This window comes from Mastigoproctus giganteus, chromosome 10 (genome assembly GCF_048544385.1).
Source record: "Mastigoproctus giganteus isolate SK-2022 chromosome 10, ASM4854438v1, whole genome shotgun sequence".
NCBI lineage: Eukaryota > Metazoa > Arthropoda > Arachnida > Uropygi > Thelyphonidae > Mastigoproctus > Mastigoproctus giganteus.
In genome coordinates this window covers 106,510,276-106,527,658 of record NC_143584.1, presented here as the reverse complement: position 1 = coordinate 106,527,658, position 17,383 = coordinate 106,510,276, and the positions used below count along the sequence as shown (strand labels likewise).

At 39.5% G+C, this 17,383-nt stretch overlaps 1 protein-coding gene across 1 annotated transcript in view; it reads left to right on the top strand.

Moving 5' to 3' along the window:
- LOC150079207 (uncharacterized) overlaps positions 1-17,383 on the top strand; it is a 221,638-nt gene that overhangs the window by 88,511 nt on the left and 115,744 nt on the right. The window contains exon 4 of the mRNA XM_090382994.1: positions 11,183-11,427. Within this exon, the coding sequence (XP_090239120.1) occupies positions 11,183-11,427 (245 nt within the window). The remainder of the gene's footprint in view (positions 1-11,182; positions 11,428-17,383) is intronic.

Genomic DNA, 17,383 nt, shown 5'->3' with positions numbered 1-17,383 from the left:
TATAGAGCTGTTGGAACAAGTACAGAGAAGGGCAACAAGATTAGTGGTTGGAACATAGGGTTGCTCTTACGAAGAAAGGCTTAAGTTTTGCAAATTACAGTGTCTGGAGACTAGGCACCTGCGAGGTGATCTGATTGAGATGTATAAAGCCTTGAATGGTTTGAGCATGCTCAATGCTGATAGAATTCTTCCTGTTACTCAGAATAATCGCCTGAGAGGGCATAAATTCAAATTGAGGAAAGACAGTTGTAGGATAGATGTATGGAAGTTTGCCTTTAGCCAGTGGGTAGTTGATTGCTGGAACAAACTTCCATCTGTTGTAGAAGTTGATAGCTTAAATAGATTCAAGGCGGAACTTGACAAACATTTGGAGCGAGTGGATGGGTGAAATAAGGGGTTTTTTTTTTTTGTTTTTTTTTTTTTTTTGGTTGATGCTATATAAGCTTGCGTTCTTGCATCATGTGCCAATGCTAAAGAGGCACAATAAATGTACTTCTAGCATGGCCTAAGTTGAAAATAATCGCTCTGTGATAGCTGTTAATCCAATCTGGTTTAATGCGCCAGTTAGATATGAAATTGAAGGTCGTACTATTGGCTAATGTTACATCTGTGTTAGACTCACCATTAATAGTCCAAAACGTTAGTTCATTATCAGGCTTATTAATGATCTCAAGTTTAGATGAGGTTATCAGTTCTTCCAATAATCTGCCTGTGGCATCCTTGTAAAATGATATGAAAGATTTTTAGCATTTGGATCCAGACAGATAATCGCCTTTCTGCCTCTCAGTCTGAATAATGTAATAGTAATAGAGGAATGTGATCCAAGAAAGCAAGCGTATGAGCAAGATTATGTAGCATCAGCCAAAAAAAAAAAATTCACACAACCATTTCCTGTAAAAGTTTATCCAGTTCCTCCTTGAATTTATTTAAGCTATCAACTGCCACAACGACAGATGGAAGTTTGTTCCAGCAATTAACCACCCGCTGGCTAAAGGCAAATTTCTGCACATCTATTCTACAACTGTCTTTCCTCAATTTGAATTTATGCCCCCTTAGGTTCGTAATCTGAGCAAGTGGAAGAATCCCATCAGAATTCAGCATGCTGAACCAAATCAAGGCCTTATACACCTCAATCAGATCACATCACAGATGCTTAGTCTCCAGCTGCTGCAATTTGCAGAACTTAAGCTTCTCTTGGTAAGAGGTTCCCCTCCATTTCCCTCACCCATCTTGTTGCTCTTCTCTGTACATGTGTGGGGGGTGGTTAGTGGATGTTAATACTTTTTTTTTATTTATTATTATTTATTTCTTTAATAATACATCGCGTTAACCTTCCAGACCCACCTCTTTTAACTTTGTATTTCTCAATTAAATTTCCCCCTTAATTTACCCCCCTCCACGTTAACACCTGACTTGTATACTGCACAGAAGATCACAGATTCTGGGGGAATAATAGTTCGTGAATGTCTCCTCTGGACTGGCTGAGTATTCAGAATGACTCAATACTACACATGATAAACATATACAATTTTGTTTATTTCACAGTATATACATAAAGAATTGTATCATACAACATCAATTGGTATAATGTTAATTACTGGCATTATATGTGTGTTAAGATGTAAAATTAATCGCAACTGATATATTATGTCTCTTCGTGTCTTTCTGTCTTTTCTCCTTCTGGTTTAGGTTACATCTCATAACATTACTTTACTTTCTAACAGTTAAACTTCCCAACTGGAATTACAGCAGTGAGCTTAACACCTCTATGGATATTGTCCTAGATTTATAAATCCCCGCTATAATCTTTCTTTAATTTATCCCTTCCAAAATAATTCAATCTTAATATCTTGTAACGTTTCATGTACATAGACCACCTTTACATCTTAACTTAGAACATACCAGTCTCGAGTACATGTATCTAAATCTTCCTTGCTTTAACTTATCCTTGAGATGAAGTACATACATCTATATCTTATGAACCCTTTCCTTCCTTTTATGCTAGACAATACCAAATCTACTATCAACTAAATAGACATTTTTCTAAAGTCCTTCCCCTCAAATCTAGCTTAAAATTATTATCTCGTACTTACATAATAACTTAGGGAATCACCCTTTACACAACCTTTTCTCAGTTCAGGGGCGACCATCATCAACAGCATAGGGCATCATCAGGCTCCAACTGGAATTATTCATCAGCAAAGGAACTGCTGCTCATCTACAGGGATTCTCCTACGTTCAGGAACTCGCCCATCTTTCCATACGGCTATTAAATAAGTTGCTCCGGCCTGCTTTTTGGGCGTCTGATCAGTTCGACGAAACTGGGAAGCATAATAGAATTATCAGGACTCTTCTTACTGCTTTATCAAGAAGCCTGGCTATGTAGCTCTTCCTTATCTTTCTATACCGAGGCTTTTCGATCCTTTTTACTCAGCTCCAGCATATGTGTTTCCATCTATCATCGGTTATCTCCTTCCTATTTCAACAACTCTTAAACAGCAACTCCCACAACTCATTTCTCTGTCCGCTACTTTCTGGCGATTACCCCGGCACTTCTCGGGATTTCTTTCCAGCCGCACATCACTCGGGCATCTCCACGGGAAATCTCAAAAACTTCCAAAACTCACCACTCTCCCACAAAAACAACCTCCCCTTCCCTGTCTTGCATCTCCTTTTTGTTTCAGCCGCTCATTCTATTTTGATCCAATCGTCGTTCGTTCTTCATCATCTCATTATTCTCATTCGCTCTCTCCCACTTCTTCCGTTTTTCTTGGCCCTTCCCTTTCCTGGGGTAACTTCCTGTTTACGTTTTTTTTCAGCAACTTCGATGAACTACTGGCGTCTAGAAATTTCTAGATATTTCCTTGTGATCATTCCCGATTCACTTACCGCCATTAGTCCACTCTGTTTCTTCTCTACCGCTCCTTGGAAATTAATAAGTGCTCAAGGAGTTGGTCTGTTTCATATAGTGGCTAGCCATTTCCACATAGTGTATATCGCATCCAGGGTTTCCTTCACCCTCTTAGTTCTTAAAATCTTCCTCTCCACAAGGGGGAGTCAGTTCCCTTGTTCTTTTCTTCCAAAGAGCTGCTCACTTTCTGTTTATGCGACCATGAACTGGCCTTGCGGTGCTCCCTTTGTACTAGTGTTCCAGTGCTCCCATTGTCTTGTGTACCGTCCTGCTACCCCCCCGTTGTTACGTTAATCCTCCCCTACTTGACTGTATGGTACAGAGCGATCGCAATCTAAGCTGAAAATCATCCCATGTAAATAATATTATTTAATATATACATATTTTTTTCTTGTTATGTTATAATATTTATAACATAACATTCGCTAGGATAAGTGTAAGAATTTTGTTCTTACACATGCACAAACAAATCTACATCCTTCCTAAAATGAGGCCTGCAGATCTGTATGCAGTACTCATGGTGTGGCCTGACCATTGAATTATAAAAAGGAATAATCATCTCCTTTTCCCTGCTAGCAAAATTCCTGTATATCATTGAAAAAACCCCATGACTTGCTCCTACATTGCTCAGAAGACTTCATATCTGACAGCACAATTACTCCCAGCTCTTTTTCATTTTTTACCACCCTAAGTCTAGTACCACACAGTTGGTACGTTCCTCTGGGGTTACTTCTACCCATTTGCAGTACTCTCCATTTGTCAATGATAAACTTCAATTGGCACTTTTCAGCCCATCTTCACAAATTTTCTAGTTCTTGTTGCAGTAGCACACTGCCATTACTGTCATCAATAACCCTGCCAACCTTTGTATCATCTGCAAACTTTGACACTAAGCCTAATGATGTACCTTCATCAATATCATTGATAAATATACAAAACAGCAGTGGGCCCAACACCGAACCCTGTGGGACTCCACTAATAACATTAGTGCATGAAGAGCAGCATATATTGATTACCACTCTCTGCCTTCTCCTACTCAATCACCCTTTTATCCATTGTCGCAACTTACCCTTAATAGCATTCTGCTCCAATTTGTACAGTAATCTTCCATGGGCAACGGTGTCAAAAGCTTTCCTGAAATCCAAGTATATGATATCAAAATTATTTTTTGTATCCTGTTCCTTTGTAACCACATCATAGTATCCAATCAAATTTGTCAGACAAGTCTTTCCCTTAACAAACCCATGCTGTGTCTAAATTATTGCTGCAGTCTTGTGTAGATGATCCTGCAATGCATCATTAACCAGTTAAAAGTTAAACTAACAGGTCTGTAATTACTGGTGTCACCCTTCAATCCTACTTTGTGAATTGGGGATGCATTTGCACATCTCCAGTCCATGGGGACATCCTCTGAGTCCAAGGATGCTCTCATAATTATGGTTAAGGGTTTGCTTAGCTCCTTTGCCACCTACTTTAATATAACTAGATAGATCCCATCCACCCCAGGTGCTTTTCTTATGTTTAAGTTCAACAATTTCTCCTCCACTTTGCTCTCAGTTATTACAAAATCATTAAGCACCCTGTTACATTTGATAAACTTCTGGCATTTTCCTTCCTTAATATCTCCTGATGTGTGAATGTATATGCAAAATACTCATTCAGTTTGTTTGCTATATGAGCAGGATCATCAACAGTCAAACCATCGATATATGAAGTGGACTAATCTGATTCATCCCCTTCCTTTTGCAGTTTATATATAAGTAAAGAAATCCTTGCTGTTTTTCTTAGCATCCTTTGCCAAAGATTTCTTGTAATCTGCCTTCGCTTTCCTAATCTCCTTTGTGACTTGATTACTCACTGGCTTATATCTGCCATAGGCTTTTGTGTTGCCTGATAATTTATATGCATCCCATGCATTTTTCTTCTCTGCCACGAGTCTCATTAGTTCATTTGACAACCATTTAGGCCTAAACTTGAACAATATTTCTTAACAGATATGAAAAGTCTAATAGCTTCCATGATTAATTCCTTGAATACTTCCCTTTAGAATTCAGTGTTGGTAACATCAGTTGATCCCACTGTACAGAATATAAAAACTGTCTGAGACCCTTGTAGGCACCCTTAAGAAAGAAAAAGCCCTTCTCTTTACCCTTGATGGTAGTAACATCTTTAAGTAAATCCCACATCAGTACATTGTGATCACTGTCACCCAGTAGTTCCTTTATCTGCAAATTCTTAATGCATGAATAATCACTATTTATTATCAGATGAAGAGTATTACTCCCTCTGGTTCCCTCTCGAACTTGTTACTGTAGATAACAGTCATCCAATAAATCCACAAAATCTTGCTAGTATTCGAGTGACCAATGCACAAGTTCCAATTAATATCTAGAAAGTTAAAATTCCCCATTATAAGACATTCTGATTTACTGGCCCATTCTATTTCTCTGCACAATTTCTCATTATACTCATCAGATTTTTTAAGCCTATAATACACACCTACTCTCATTTTCGCTTTCCCAGTGCTTATGTTACACCAAGCTGACTCAACATTGCATTGTCCACCAATGTCAAGTGGATGCACTTCCTTAGATTTTGTGTGTTTCTTAATTGACAGCATAACCCCTCCTCCCTTCATGTGAACCCTTTCTGTACACATTGTACTCCCCAAATTTCAATTCTGCATTCCTAATATCTGTGTGATACCATGTCTCTGATATCCCAACAATATCCACCTTTGATATTTTTCAACACTTCAAATTAATCAAATTTATTTACTCTACTTCTAGCATTGGTGTACATGCACCTATTCTTAGTTACCATAACACATCCTATTTATTTATTTGTTTCATGATGACTGCCATAATTCCCTGAAACTCCCAACACCCCTTGCTCCAGGCCACAGCTCATTCTAATAGACGTAGTGCAAAAATCACTTTCACTTCTGCCTGTGACTACTTTTGATATTTTAGTCTGTGAATTCCCCCATGCTAGCAGTTTTCTGATCCACCTAATGCTGCCTTGATAGCAACAGCAAACACTCTTGTACCCTTTCTATTTAAGTGTATCCCATCCCTCTAGAAGCAGTCTCTCCTGTTAACAAGCACAAACCACATTGAAAAAAATTCGACTCCATGCACTTTGTACGATCCGTCCTGGGCCGAATTGATTGACAGGACTCTTCATATACTCCCTCCTATTGTGTCTGGGCAGAATTGCAGACACTTTCAAATTTATAATAAGCAGATGGCAGATGGATTATTTTAGATGGCAACCAAAACCACCCCATACACCTTTTTCATTTAAAATACCTTCCTATATATGTTTCTTCAAAAAGTTTCAGGATCACAAAAAACTGCAATACACCCTTCATAGCATTGTGGATATGTGTCTGTATGCAAAGTTCTGTACTCTGAATAGGTCCCTTTGAACTTTTGTTTCAAAAAAGAAAGTATATGGCAGTGGGTATCATCCAACAAGTCCAACACCAGGTTTAATAGTTCTAAGGCTTGTAACGTTATATTTTGGAAGGAATGTACTACTGAATATTCTTTTTTCCATTTGGCTGAGGTGTTAAAAATACAGGTATATTTTCACTTCTTAGTGAACTACCTGACCAAGTACAACTTTTCTTGGTGCCTCCATTGCCAGGTGGGCAGGAGCAGCAGTGCGTAGCACACACTTCTTGATTAGACCGGGGTTCGAGCCCGTGACCACCAAATATGGAGGATGCAGAAAGGTCAGGGAATGACCACTGCATATCCCCGGAGCAATATGGCCTTAGTTGTTAATGCTCCTAAAAACCAAAATAACATAACATAACAACTTTTCTTGTGAAAGGAATGTTGATTTTGGTAAGAGGGAGATATACAATTTGGTGACTGATTAGTTATGAGCAATGTAATATTCAATTTTTGCCTTTTCACATCACAGTGCTCATCAAAAGGATAAGACATTCTTGTATTCTTGGAAGTAGAAGGCATGGAAAAACCTAATGGAGAATTATAAATTTTTATCTTATGTACAGGACTATTAGGTGTGACTAAACCTTAATAGAGAATTATCAATTTTTCTCTTATGTATAGAACTGTTAGGTGTGACAAAACTTAATGGAGAATTATTACCAATTTCTCTCTTATGCATAGGAGTAGAAATTGTATTCGTATTACTTGTATGAGTATCACTGAGATGAGAAAGGATCATTTTTAAAAATTTTTGATCTCTGGATATTTGTGGAGATGTATCATATCTGTGTGAACTGGTTCCAGGAGAAGATGATTTAATTACATTTGGCTGGACAGAATAATATCCAACTTTGGAACTGACTATATTTCTGTGCAAACATGTTTTTTTCAAGGAAAATATCACCTCCAGTCTCTTCTATATCTTCTTCCTCCACTCTGCTTTCAACTCCTGCCTCTTTCTCTTCTACTGTGCTCTGTCCTTCCGTCTCTCTCTCCCTTCTACTATACTCTCCTCTCCCTCTTTGACTGAACTCTCTTCTCCTGTCTCCTCTTTGACTGAACTGTCTTCTGGCTCCTCCTCTTCTGTCTCTTTCACTGTACTCCCTTCTCTCCTTTCATCACGGTCTTCTTCTTCTGCAGGTGAGCTGCTTTAGTATCCAAGTGGATACAGCTTTGTATAACAGGTGAAAGCTTCAAAAGAGAGCTCCAGAAAATCCTTCACATTCTCTAAAACCAATACTTCAAAGAATGTGAAGAGAAGATTAAGGCAGGCATTTTCATTGGTCCACAAATATGGCAACTTTTCAAAGATGAACAGTTCCAATGTGTCCTTAGTGATAGCGGGACATCAGCGTGGAAAGCCTTTCGAAATGTTTCAACTGGTTTTCTAGGAAATGTTTAAGCTGGTAACTCAGGGAGCTTGTGGAAGATCTCATTAATTCTTACAAAAAACTGGGGTGCAACATGTTATTGAAGTTGCATTTCTTGCTCACATTGGGATTTGTTCCTGCCAAACTGTGATGCTGTCAGCGAAGAACATGGTGAGTACTTCCATCAAGACATCACAGTGATGGAACAAAGATACAAAAGCAAATGGAGTGCCGCTATGTTAGCTGATTATTGTTGGATGGTGAAACGGGATGCTCCCAAAGCTGAATACAAGTGAAAGGCGAAAAGGTCCCATGTTTGATATAGGTATGTTCATAGCTACATCTTACTGCCATATAAATAAAAAATACCTTCTACAACTACTTTTTTTGAAAACAAGAGATAATTTGCCATTTTAAGCAGTGTTTCCATGTTTTGCACCCGAAAATCTGTAAGGTAAACTTACTTTCATGCTCGTAACAAGATATGACCCAAAATTTGTTGTTCAGTATTATATAGAAAGCACCCTTTGTCATCTGCAACGTGGAAGGGTTAAACTTGAAGCCACCAAATCTCCTCAGTTTTGGGGAAAGAAGACATGGGCTTCTGTATCTTTACTGTGGTCGCTACCATTTATCTGATGCCTGGATAGTAGGGAAAAGTGAAGGTAGATGTGGAGGGAACTGCTTTAGCTTTCTTTATGGTGTTAGTGACTTTTCTGTTGTAGAATCTGTTCTGGGTATTGGTTAGTTTGATAGATGGGCTGCAGCCCTTCAGGACCTTCAGGGTGAGGCCCATTATGATTCCTACCTTTATAGATGATGGGTTGTTAGACTGGAAGTTAAAAATTATGATATCATTTAGCTTTCTGTATACATCTGTGGAAAGGAGCTGTCAATACTCTTCTGTACATCAAGGAAGGGATGGGAAGGGGCATTGTATAGATTGTTTATATGGAGATGAGATAAATCTAAATTATCCTTGTCACAGTTCCAGATGAGAAAAATATTATCAGCACAGCAGGTTTATAGCTGACATGTTTTTTTTTTTGTGTGTGGCTAATGTTTTTGACTCTAGTTGGCCAAAAATAGCACAGGGTAGGGGAGGAAAAACAGTAAGCTCCTCCATACTTATTTCCTTTTGTCTGTAGAAATGTTCTTCCTACTGGAAATAGGCCTGGCCATTTGTTAGACCAATAAGATCCAAGATGTAATTTTTGGAAAGGAGGTGTAGGGGTGATAGGTTAATAGACAATTGCTAATAGGTTTTATTGATGTATGGAAATATGTTTGAATCTTTCTAAAGGACGCTTAGTTTTTGAGAGAGTTGGTATTAATATTAGTATGTGCCATAGAATACAAGGAAGCCTCAGTTTTTTTTTTGCATCAGCCAATAAAGTAAATGAATAAAATAATATTATTTCATAAAAATGAATTGTTTTTCCCTTCTCACAGGTACCAATCCATCTGACTTTTGATTTTCCCTGAGCCTCAACTACCCCATGGAGATAACTCATTTAATTACTGGCTAAAATAAAATCAACTCACTGGCTAAAATAAAACTTACCACATTCCATTCTATACCTATTTCCCCAGTATTTTATGTCCTCTAGTTATAGTTTCATTCATAACCATATTTCATTTTAATATCCCATTAGAGCATTATAGACAATGAGATCCCCTCTTACTTAAACAGTAACTTATTTACCTAGCTTGGTAGCCCACACATTTGAAATCATTCCACATATGGGATCCTGTTTGCTGATTTCATCAGGTATGCTGCTCATCTTTGAACCCTTAAAGGAGCTCAGTGTCTGTGTTTAGATGCCATCTTTGATGAAGTATTACAAGTGTGTTCTTACAATTGTCTTATAACACTGGGACCTCCTTTCTCTACAAATAAATGTTCAATAAATTATGAATAGAACACCATGGCTGGCTGGCTTCTTTTCTCCTGTCTGCATTGCATACAGGCAGGAGGAAAGCATTGTCTACCTGTATCGGAATTCCCAAGTCTCTTTTTTCACTATCTTTTTGTAATTCAACCCCACCAAGTGTATATATTGTTTTTGGATTGCTCTTTCCCAAGTGCAAGACTTGAATTTTGATGCATTAAAACATAGCTGCCACTTTTCTGGCCATCTTTATAGTCTATCCAAGTCATCCTGAAGAAGTGCTACTTGTCACCAATCATTAACAACTCTTCTGACCTTGATGTCATTTGCAAATTTTGACATCATGCTCTTTATCTTCATCAATATCATTTATAAAATCAGAAACCGTAGTGGTCCCATTACTGATTCTTGAGAAACCTAAATTCTAACCTTTTCCCCAGTGTGAAGAGTAATACAAATTGCAGCACATTTCACATAATCACTCTGCTTAAACAATAACTTGTGGCTTCCAAAACTACATTATGCAAATTTTTGTGCGTAGTTAGGAAGGTAGTGAGAGGGCCAGTGATTAATGGCTGGGTCCATCAGATCAGGACTCCACCACTGTAAGACTAACTTAATACTTCATCATCACTGAATTCTGATGGGATCCTTCCACTTGTTCAGATTACGAACCTAAGGGGGCATAAATTCAAATTGAGGAAAGACAGATGTAGAATAGATGTGCAGAAATTTGCCTTTAGCCAGCGGGTGGTTAATTGCTGGAACAAACTTCCATCTGTCGTGGAAGTTGATAGGTTGAATAAATTTAAGGAGGAACTGGACAGGCATTTGGAAGGAATGGTGTGATTTTTTTTTTTTTTTTTTTGGCTGATGCTGCATTAGCTCATACACTTGCTTTCTTGCATCACATGCCACTACTACTATCACTTTCTACTGTATTATTGATATTTATTTATTATTCAATGAAAGTGGATATCTGATGATTTTCTGTAAATTAGTAAAATAGAGGACTGTTTTACCTTTGTATTTGGTGGCTAGGAAAATTTCAATTGCTAGTAAGTAAACAGGAGGATAAGTAAGGCTGTGTTAATATTATTAAGCTTGAAAGTGGTTACATCCATATGTCAGGCCCCAGGAACAACAAAATGAATTTTGAAACCTTTCCATGTTTTTCAAAGTAGGGCAGCTTTTTCTTGTTTGCATTTAGAAGTTTAGTCAGCCTTGAGGAAATGATAGGTCTCAGTTTTGCTAATTTATTCCTTAAGCTATATAGGTTATTAAATATTTGAAATCATCACTAAACTTTATTTTTAATGTAATGTAATTAAAAAATTACATTACATTAAAAATTTAATTATATTAAAAAATTAATTAAAATTGTATAGTTTAATTTTGAATAACTGGTTTACCATTTAGCATGTATTTTTAGCTAATATTTGATTTGAACAAATTTGCTTGTAAAATATGGCTATCCTATCCATATTTGATTATTTTTAATACTTATTTTATGCAAAATAGTCATTAGCTTGCTTTGTATTTCAGCTACTGGTATGGCTGTGTGCCAATCTGAGAATGGAGTATTTGAGCCAGAATCACATAATGTCAAAGCAGTCAGAAAACTTTTAGTTGCAGCTGTATTGTGCAAAGTGGATGTTTTCCCACCAGTATTGAGAGAAATCACTGATCATTTAGCACACATCACTACCCAGTTAAATATATTGGTAGATTTTGAAGTCTATTTGCCTGCTCCCCAACTGTATTGTCCTCAGCCTCCACACAATAAATTGGTAATTTTTTTATACGTTTGAATGGACAATTACCTTTAAAGTAATTCCACAAACTTAATTCCACATAACAGAGAGACAAATTGTAGTTCATTGTTTCTTAAGCATAGTACAGTTATTGGAAAATCAGTTCCCACTAGCCAGATAATCTTGCTTTAACTTCATGATGTTTTGGAACCTTTATACTGCTGGACTTTGTTATGTAGGCTAGATTACCTACTATTTAGAGTTTATTTCACAGTAATTGCATTACACTTAGGAACCAGTTAACTATAATTTTGTTTGTTTGTCACATGGAGTTAAGTGATTTTATTACTTTAATGTTAATTTTTTTTTAATTTTATTATTGACTTATGAGATCAGTATTCTGTTATTTGCATATAAATAATCCCAAGTCCCCTCCTCTTAAGAAAGTAATTTAAAAGATTACCAGAGTAGCGTGGGCAGGAGCGGCAGTGCATAGCACATGCTTCTTGATTAGACTGGGGTTCGAGCCTGTGACCACCAAATGTGGAGGAATGCAGAAAGATCAGGGAATGACCACCGCATATCCCCGGAGCAATATGGCCTTAGTTGCTAATGCTCTTAAAAACCAAATAACATCAACAACAAGAGTAGAGCAAAGCAGTCCTCCACTTTAGAGGATTTCCTTGTTCTGATATAAATTTTTATTTTTATTTTTGGCTTTAATGAAAAATTCCTAATATCTGTTCTTGGTCTGGTACTGATTTACTCATAATATTCTGTTATAAGTAGTTCCTCTCTAATGCTGACATATTGATAAGCAAGGACAGTAAGAAGTTTGAGAATATGGCATCCAAGAGACTGTGACAGTGCCATTTTATTAGATATTGCAGGTTATTGTTAATGTTTTCAAGTAACCCAAAATTTTTGGCTTACCTGTATGCTGTTTATTTATATTTTATAGAGTTGTTATGAATTTAGAATTATGGTGACCACCATTGGTACCATACCCTAAATTTTTAAGTGTTTTGTATTCTTACTTTCTCTATTTTGATTTGCGTGCATTGACAGAAATGTATGAAATGTTATGGTCTTAATGGATCATTGTAGTTATGTTCCCCTGATGAAGTTTGCTGTGATGTTCCATTTAACATTACTTTAATCCTAGCATTGATGTTCAAATCATTAATATTCATCCCAGGTCTTACATAAGAATGATTGCTTGTTATCTGCCACATAATCACAAAAACTTACACAAAATTTGCAATTTAGTTGTATGTTTAGCAGTGCTGGTAATTAATATTGTACATCATAATGTATATATAAACTGAGTTGGCTTTGAGTTAGTAGCATCCTCTTGTGTAGGAATGGACTGTGAACTGGTGAAGGCTGAAAGTTGGGAATGGTTGATATAAGATTGTAGTTTGCACATGTGGGAATCAATTTTTAAGTGACTGCAAGGAAGAATAGGTTGGCGTCCCCAATCAATCTAGACGTTGGCGTCTAGATTGATTGGGGGGGGTAAGACATACAGATGTATCTCGGCAGCATCCAACATGTGAAGTATTCCCATTCTGGGGTGTCACAAGTCTACTGTGACTGGGGCGCCTCCGTAGCCAGGTGGGAAGGAGCAGCAGTGCGTAACACACGCTTCTTGATTAGACCAGGGTTCGAGAAAAAAAAAAAAAAAAAAAACCAAACCAAAACTGTGACTGGCTCAACAGTGGTTGAACAACCAAAGGTCACGTGTGGGACAACCACGTGTGATCGATGCCCTTCGTGTATCTCATCTTGTAATACTGCACAGTGGCCCAGCTAACCACTCTGTACAATGCAGGAATAGCAAGGTATCCACATGAACTATACTCCAGACATTAGCTTGTATAGGCTATGAAAATCAGCAGCCATTATGGGTTCCCATGCTCACTGTGAGACACAAGAAAGTGTGTCTTGCATGGGCACATACACCAATGAGGCAAAACATTATGACCAGTGAGTCGTTGTGCAAATCAAAGCAACTGCAGGTGAACTACGGTGCATGTACGGGTTGGGACACAGAATAAAAAACACCTGATGCTGAGCTCCATTAATCAGTATTACTCTTGTTCTTCAGATGGGAAAGGCAGCAGACTTAAGCAAGTTTGACAAAGGCCAAATTGTAATGGCCAGATGAGTGGGTCAGAGCATATCCAAAATGGCACGGCTGGTGGGGTGCTCACGGTCAGCCGTGGTTTATTACCTACCAAAAGTGGTCCGAGGAGGGAAAGCCCACAAACCGCTGGCAAGGTGTTGGACGACCATGGCTCATCGATGCTCAAGGTGAGCAAAGGCTCTCCTGGATGGTAACAGAAGGGTGACTGTGGTGCAACTCGCTGGTAATTGGAATGCTGATGATGGGAGTAATGTGTCACAACACACGGTACATCGAACCCTGCTGCAAATGGGGCTGTGTAGTTGCAGGCCACTCCTTGTGCCCATGCTAACTACGGTTCACTGGTAACAGCACCTACAGTAGGCACGCGAGCATTGAAACTGGACCTTGAGTGATTGGAAGAAGGTCTTCTGGTCTGACGAATCACATTTCCTGTTGCACCATGTGGATGGCTGGGTATGTGTGTATCCTTTACTTGGGGAAGCGATGGCACCTGGATGCACCATGGGACAAAAACAAGCCAGTGGTGGCATGCTTTGGGCAATGTTCTGTTGGGATACCCTGGGTCCAGTCATCCATGTACCGGACATTCTGATGTCTACCTGCCTAAACATCATTGCTGACCAGGTACACCCTTTCATGGCAATGGCCTTCCCCTCTGGTGGTGGCCTCTTTCAGCTGGATAATGTGCCATGCCACACCACCCGGATTGTTCGAGACTGGTTCGCGGAACATGAGGAAGACTTCTAGGTATTGCCCTGACCTCTAAATTTCCCAGACATCAATCCCATCGAGCATCTGTGGTTTGTGTTGGAACAGCAACTCCAATCTGTGGCATCTCAACCACGGATCTTACAGGAGTTAAAGGATCTGCTGGTTACATGTTGGTACCAGATAGCACAAGACACATTTAGAAATCATGTAGCATCCATGCCTCGCTAGGTACGAGCTGTTTTGGCTGCACGTGGAGGACCAACATCATATTAGGTAGGTGGTCATAATGTTTTGGCTCATCGATGTAATCACCAACATTGGACCACTGATGTATGGAAATCTGGCATCCAGTGAATCCCATTTCCAACTCTGTCCTGTTGATGGGTATATTGGCATTTGGAGAAAGCAACACAAAGCCGTGGCACCTGGTTGAACAATTGGTGTTCGGTAGGCAGGTTGTGGTGTTATGTTTGCATGCCCTGGGTATTCTGATCACTGTTATTAATCATCGGCTTGATGGGAATGCCTACCTTTGTAGCGTTGCTGACCGAGTGCACTTCCTCACAATGAACAGTATATCCAGACAACTGTGGCATCTATCAACAAGACAATGCACTATACCAAGGCCCAGCAGGTTGCTACTGGTTTCAAGAACATGAATTCTCTGTCCTCCCATGGCTGCCCAACTTGCCCCATTCTCAACTCAGTTGACCATATTTAAGACCTACTGGAAAAGGACATTCGATGCTACGACCATCTATCTGACAATGTGTAGGTATTAGTGGACACCCATGCAATGCGTGCAGTACTACACAGGACACCCTGCGTTCGAGCCCGTCACCACCAAATACGGAGGATGCGGAAAGGTCAGGGAATGACCACCGCATATCCCGGAGCAATATGGCCTTAGTTGCTAATGCTCCTAAAAACCAAAAAAAAACAACAACAGGACACCCTGCAATGCATTGTGGAGTCCATGCAAAGATGTGTACAGTCTGTGTTATGGACAGGGCTGGTACTAGCATTTGTGGTGCCTGAGGAAAAACCTTGTAATGGAACCTATTGTATCTTAACACACACATATACAGGGTGATTCACTACGAGTGCGACAAACTTGCAGGAGGTGTAGGGAGCACAAAGACGAATCGGAATCACATAGCATTGCAGGGTCCGAAATGCCTTCGTCATGCGGTAGAGGACGTTGAAGGGGAGGTCACGTGAACAGCGATCCTGCTGGAAGTCAGCATTTGCGAACCGTTTCTGTTGAAGAAACCAAGTAGCAAAAGGCCTCCGGAGTGGATAATCTGCAGACTCCAATGATTGGATGCGTTGCAGATGGTATGAACTCATTTGGTTTGTTGACAGTATCCTCCATACAGTGGCTTGAGAAATACCCAATCGTTGGCCTATCGCTTGAGTACTCGTACTCGGATTGCCTTCTGCAAGACGTAGGACATTCTCGTCATTGTCTGGCATCCTTGTCATTCATTCTCGATTCATGGTACCTCTCGTGAAACAACCAGTCTCACTTAACCTTTTGTGCACACGTGCGAAAATCATATGATGAGGAGCACGCCTGTGCGGGAAACGTTCCTGGCACAAGCGCAGAGCGGCACGCCTGTTACAGTCCGCAGCTCTATATGCGAGGTGCATGTCGGCCAGTTCAACGTTTGAAGGCCCCGAGTGCCAAGCGATATTAGTGACCACAGCGCCTTTTCATAGTGATTATCTGATACGCTTTACTGTAAATACGTTTTTCCTGAGTTTCACAAGTCCGTTAACTCTTAAGCATTATAATTGAATAGATCTTTCAAATTATATAACCCAGAAAGGAAAGTACCTTTCTTTAACCCCCTTTTTTATTTTTCGTTAATACTAACCTTCTCTTCGCTTGGGTCACTAGGTGGCACCACTCTTGCCTCCACGTGGCGGGGCTGGTAACCTGGGGAGAAAAAGATAATCTCCCGGGGCCAAAAAGAGCACGTCATGAGTAAATCAAACTCGGCCTTATCTGGGCTGCCAGATGCACCCCAGACATCAAAAAAGAAAGATAGTTCTATTGCAGGAACTTCAAAACGGCAGAAAACTGACTCTCACATCTATCCTTCTCCAGCTTTCCTGATCATGCACTCAACTGGTGAAAATGCAATTGGCAAAATCTCGCCATTTAGAGTACAAAAGGAATTAGAAAGCAGAGCTGGAGCTCCTAAGTCTGTAAAAAGACTTAGGTCAGGAGATATTCTGATCGAGACCTCTAATAGTAAACACTCAGAGCGGCTCTTGAATATTAATCTCTTTGCTGGAATACCAGTTACTGTGACACCCCATAGATCACTGAACACCTCTAAAGGAGTGATCTCTGACTGGGATTTAATAGATGTGTCCAAAGAGGAGATGCTTGAAGAACTTAAAGAAGAAGGCATTATACAGGTCAAGAGAATTTCCACCAGAAAAGAGTTCTGACTCCTACACGCAATCTCATTTTGACCTTTAATACACCACATCGCCCAGCATCCATTAAGGCTGGATATCTGATCTGTAATGTCAGACCTTATATTCCAAACCCACTACGGTGTTTCCGATGTCAGAAGTACGGACATTCCCAGACAGCTTGCCGGGGGAACTCCTGCTTGTGCAAAGTGCGGGTCAGTTGAACACAACTGCGAAACCTGTACTGCACCCCAACCGATATGCCCAAACTGCAAAAAAGATCATCCCGCTTACGCTAGAACATGTGATCGCTGGAAAACTGAGAAACTTATTCAGATTTATAAAACCAATCATAATGTATCCTATCAAGAAGCAAAGCAAAACATCTCACCACCAACCCTTGCAAATAGATCTACGTATGCTCAAATCACCAAAAAAATTCCAATCAACCGCATCGCAAACTGAACTAACGGTACCCCCAAAAGAGTCTTTCCCAAACTACGTAAAAACACTGTACAATGCAACTCAAACTCAGGCAGTCAATACGCCAGTTTCTATACCAATCGAAAATCTCCACTCCCCGGACGAAGGACGCAAAGAAAAACAAATCGTAACTTCTGATCACCAACAGGAAATGGATACTAAGGAAATACCCCCAGATGACCCGGTCCTACACATTATTGTAGAAGAAGACATGGA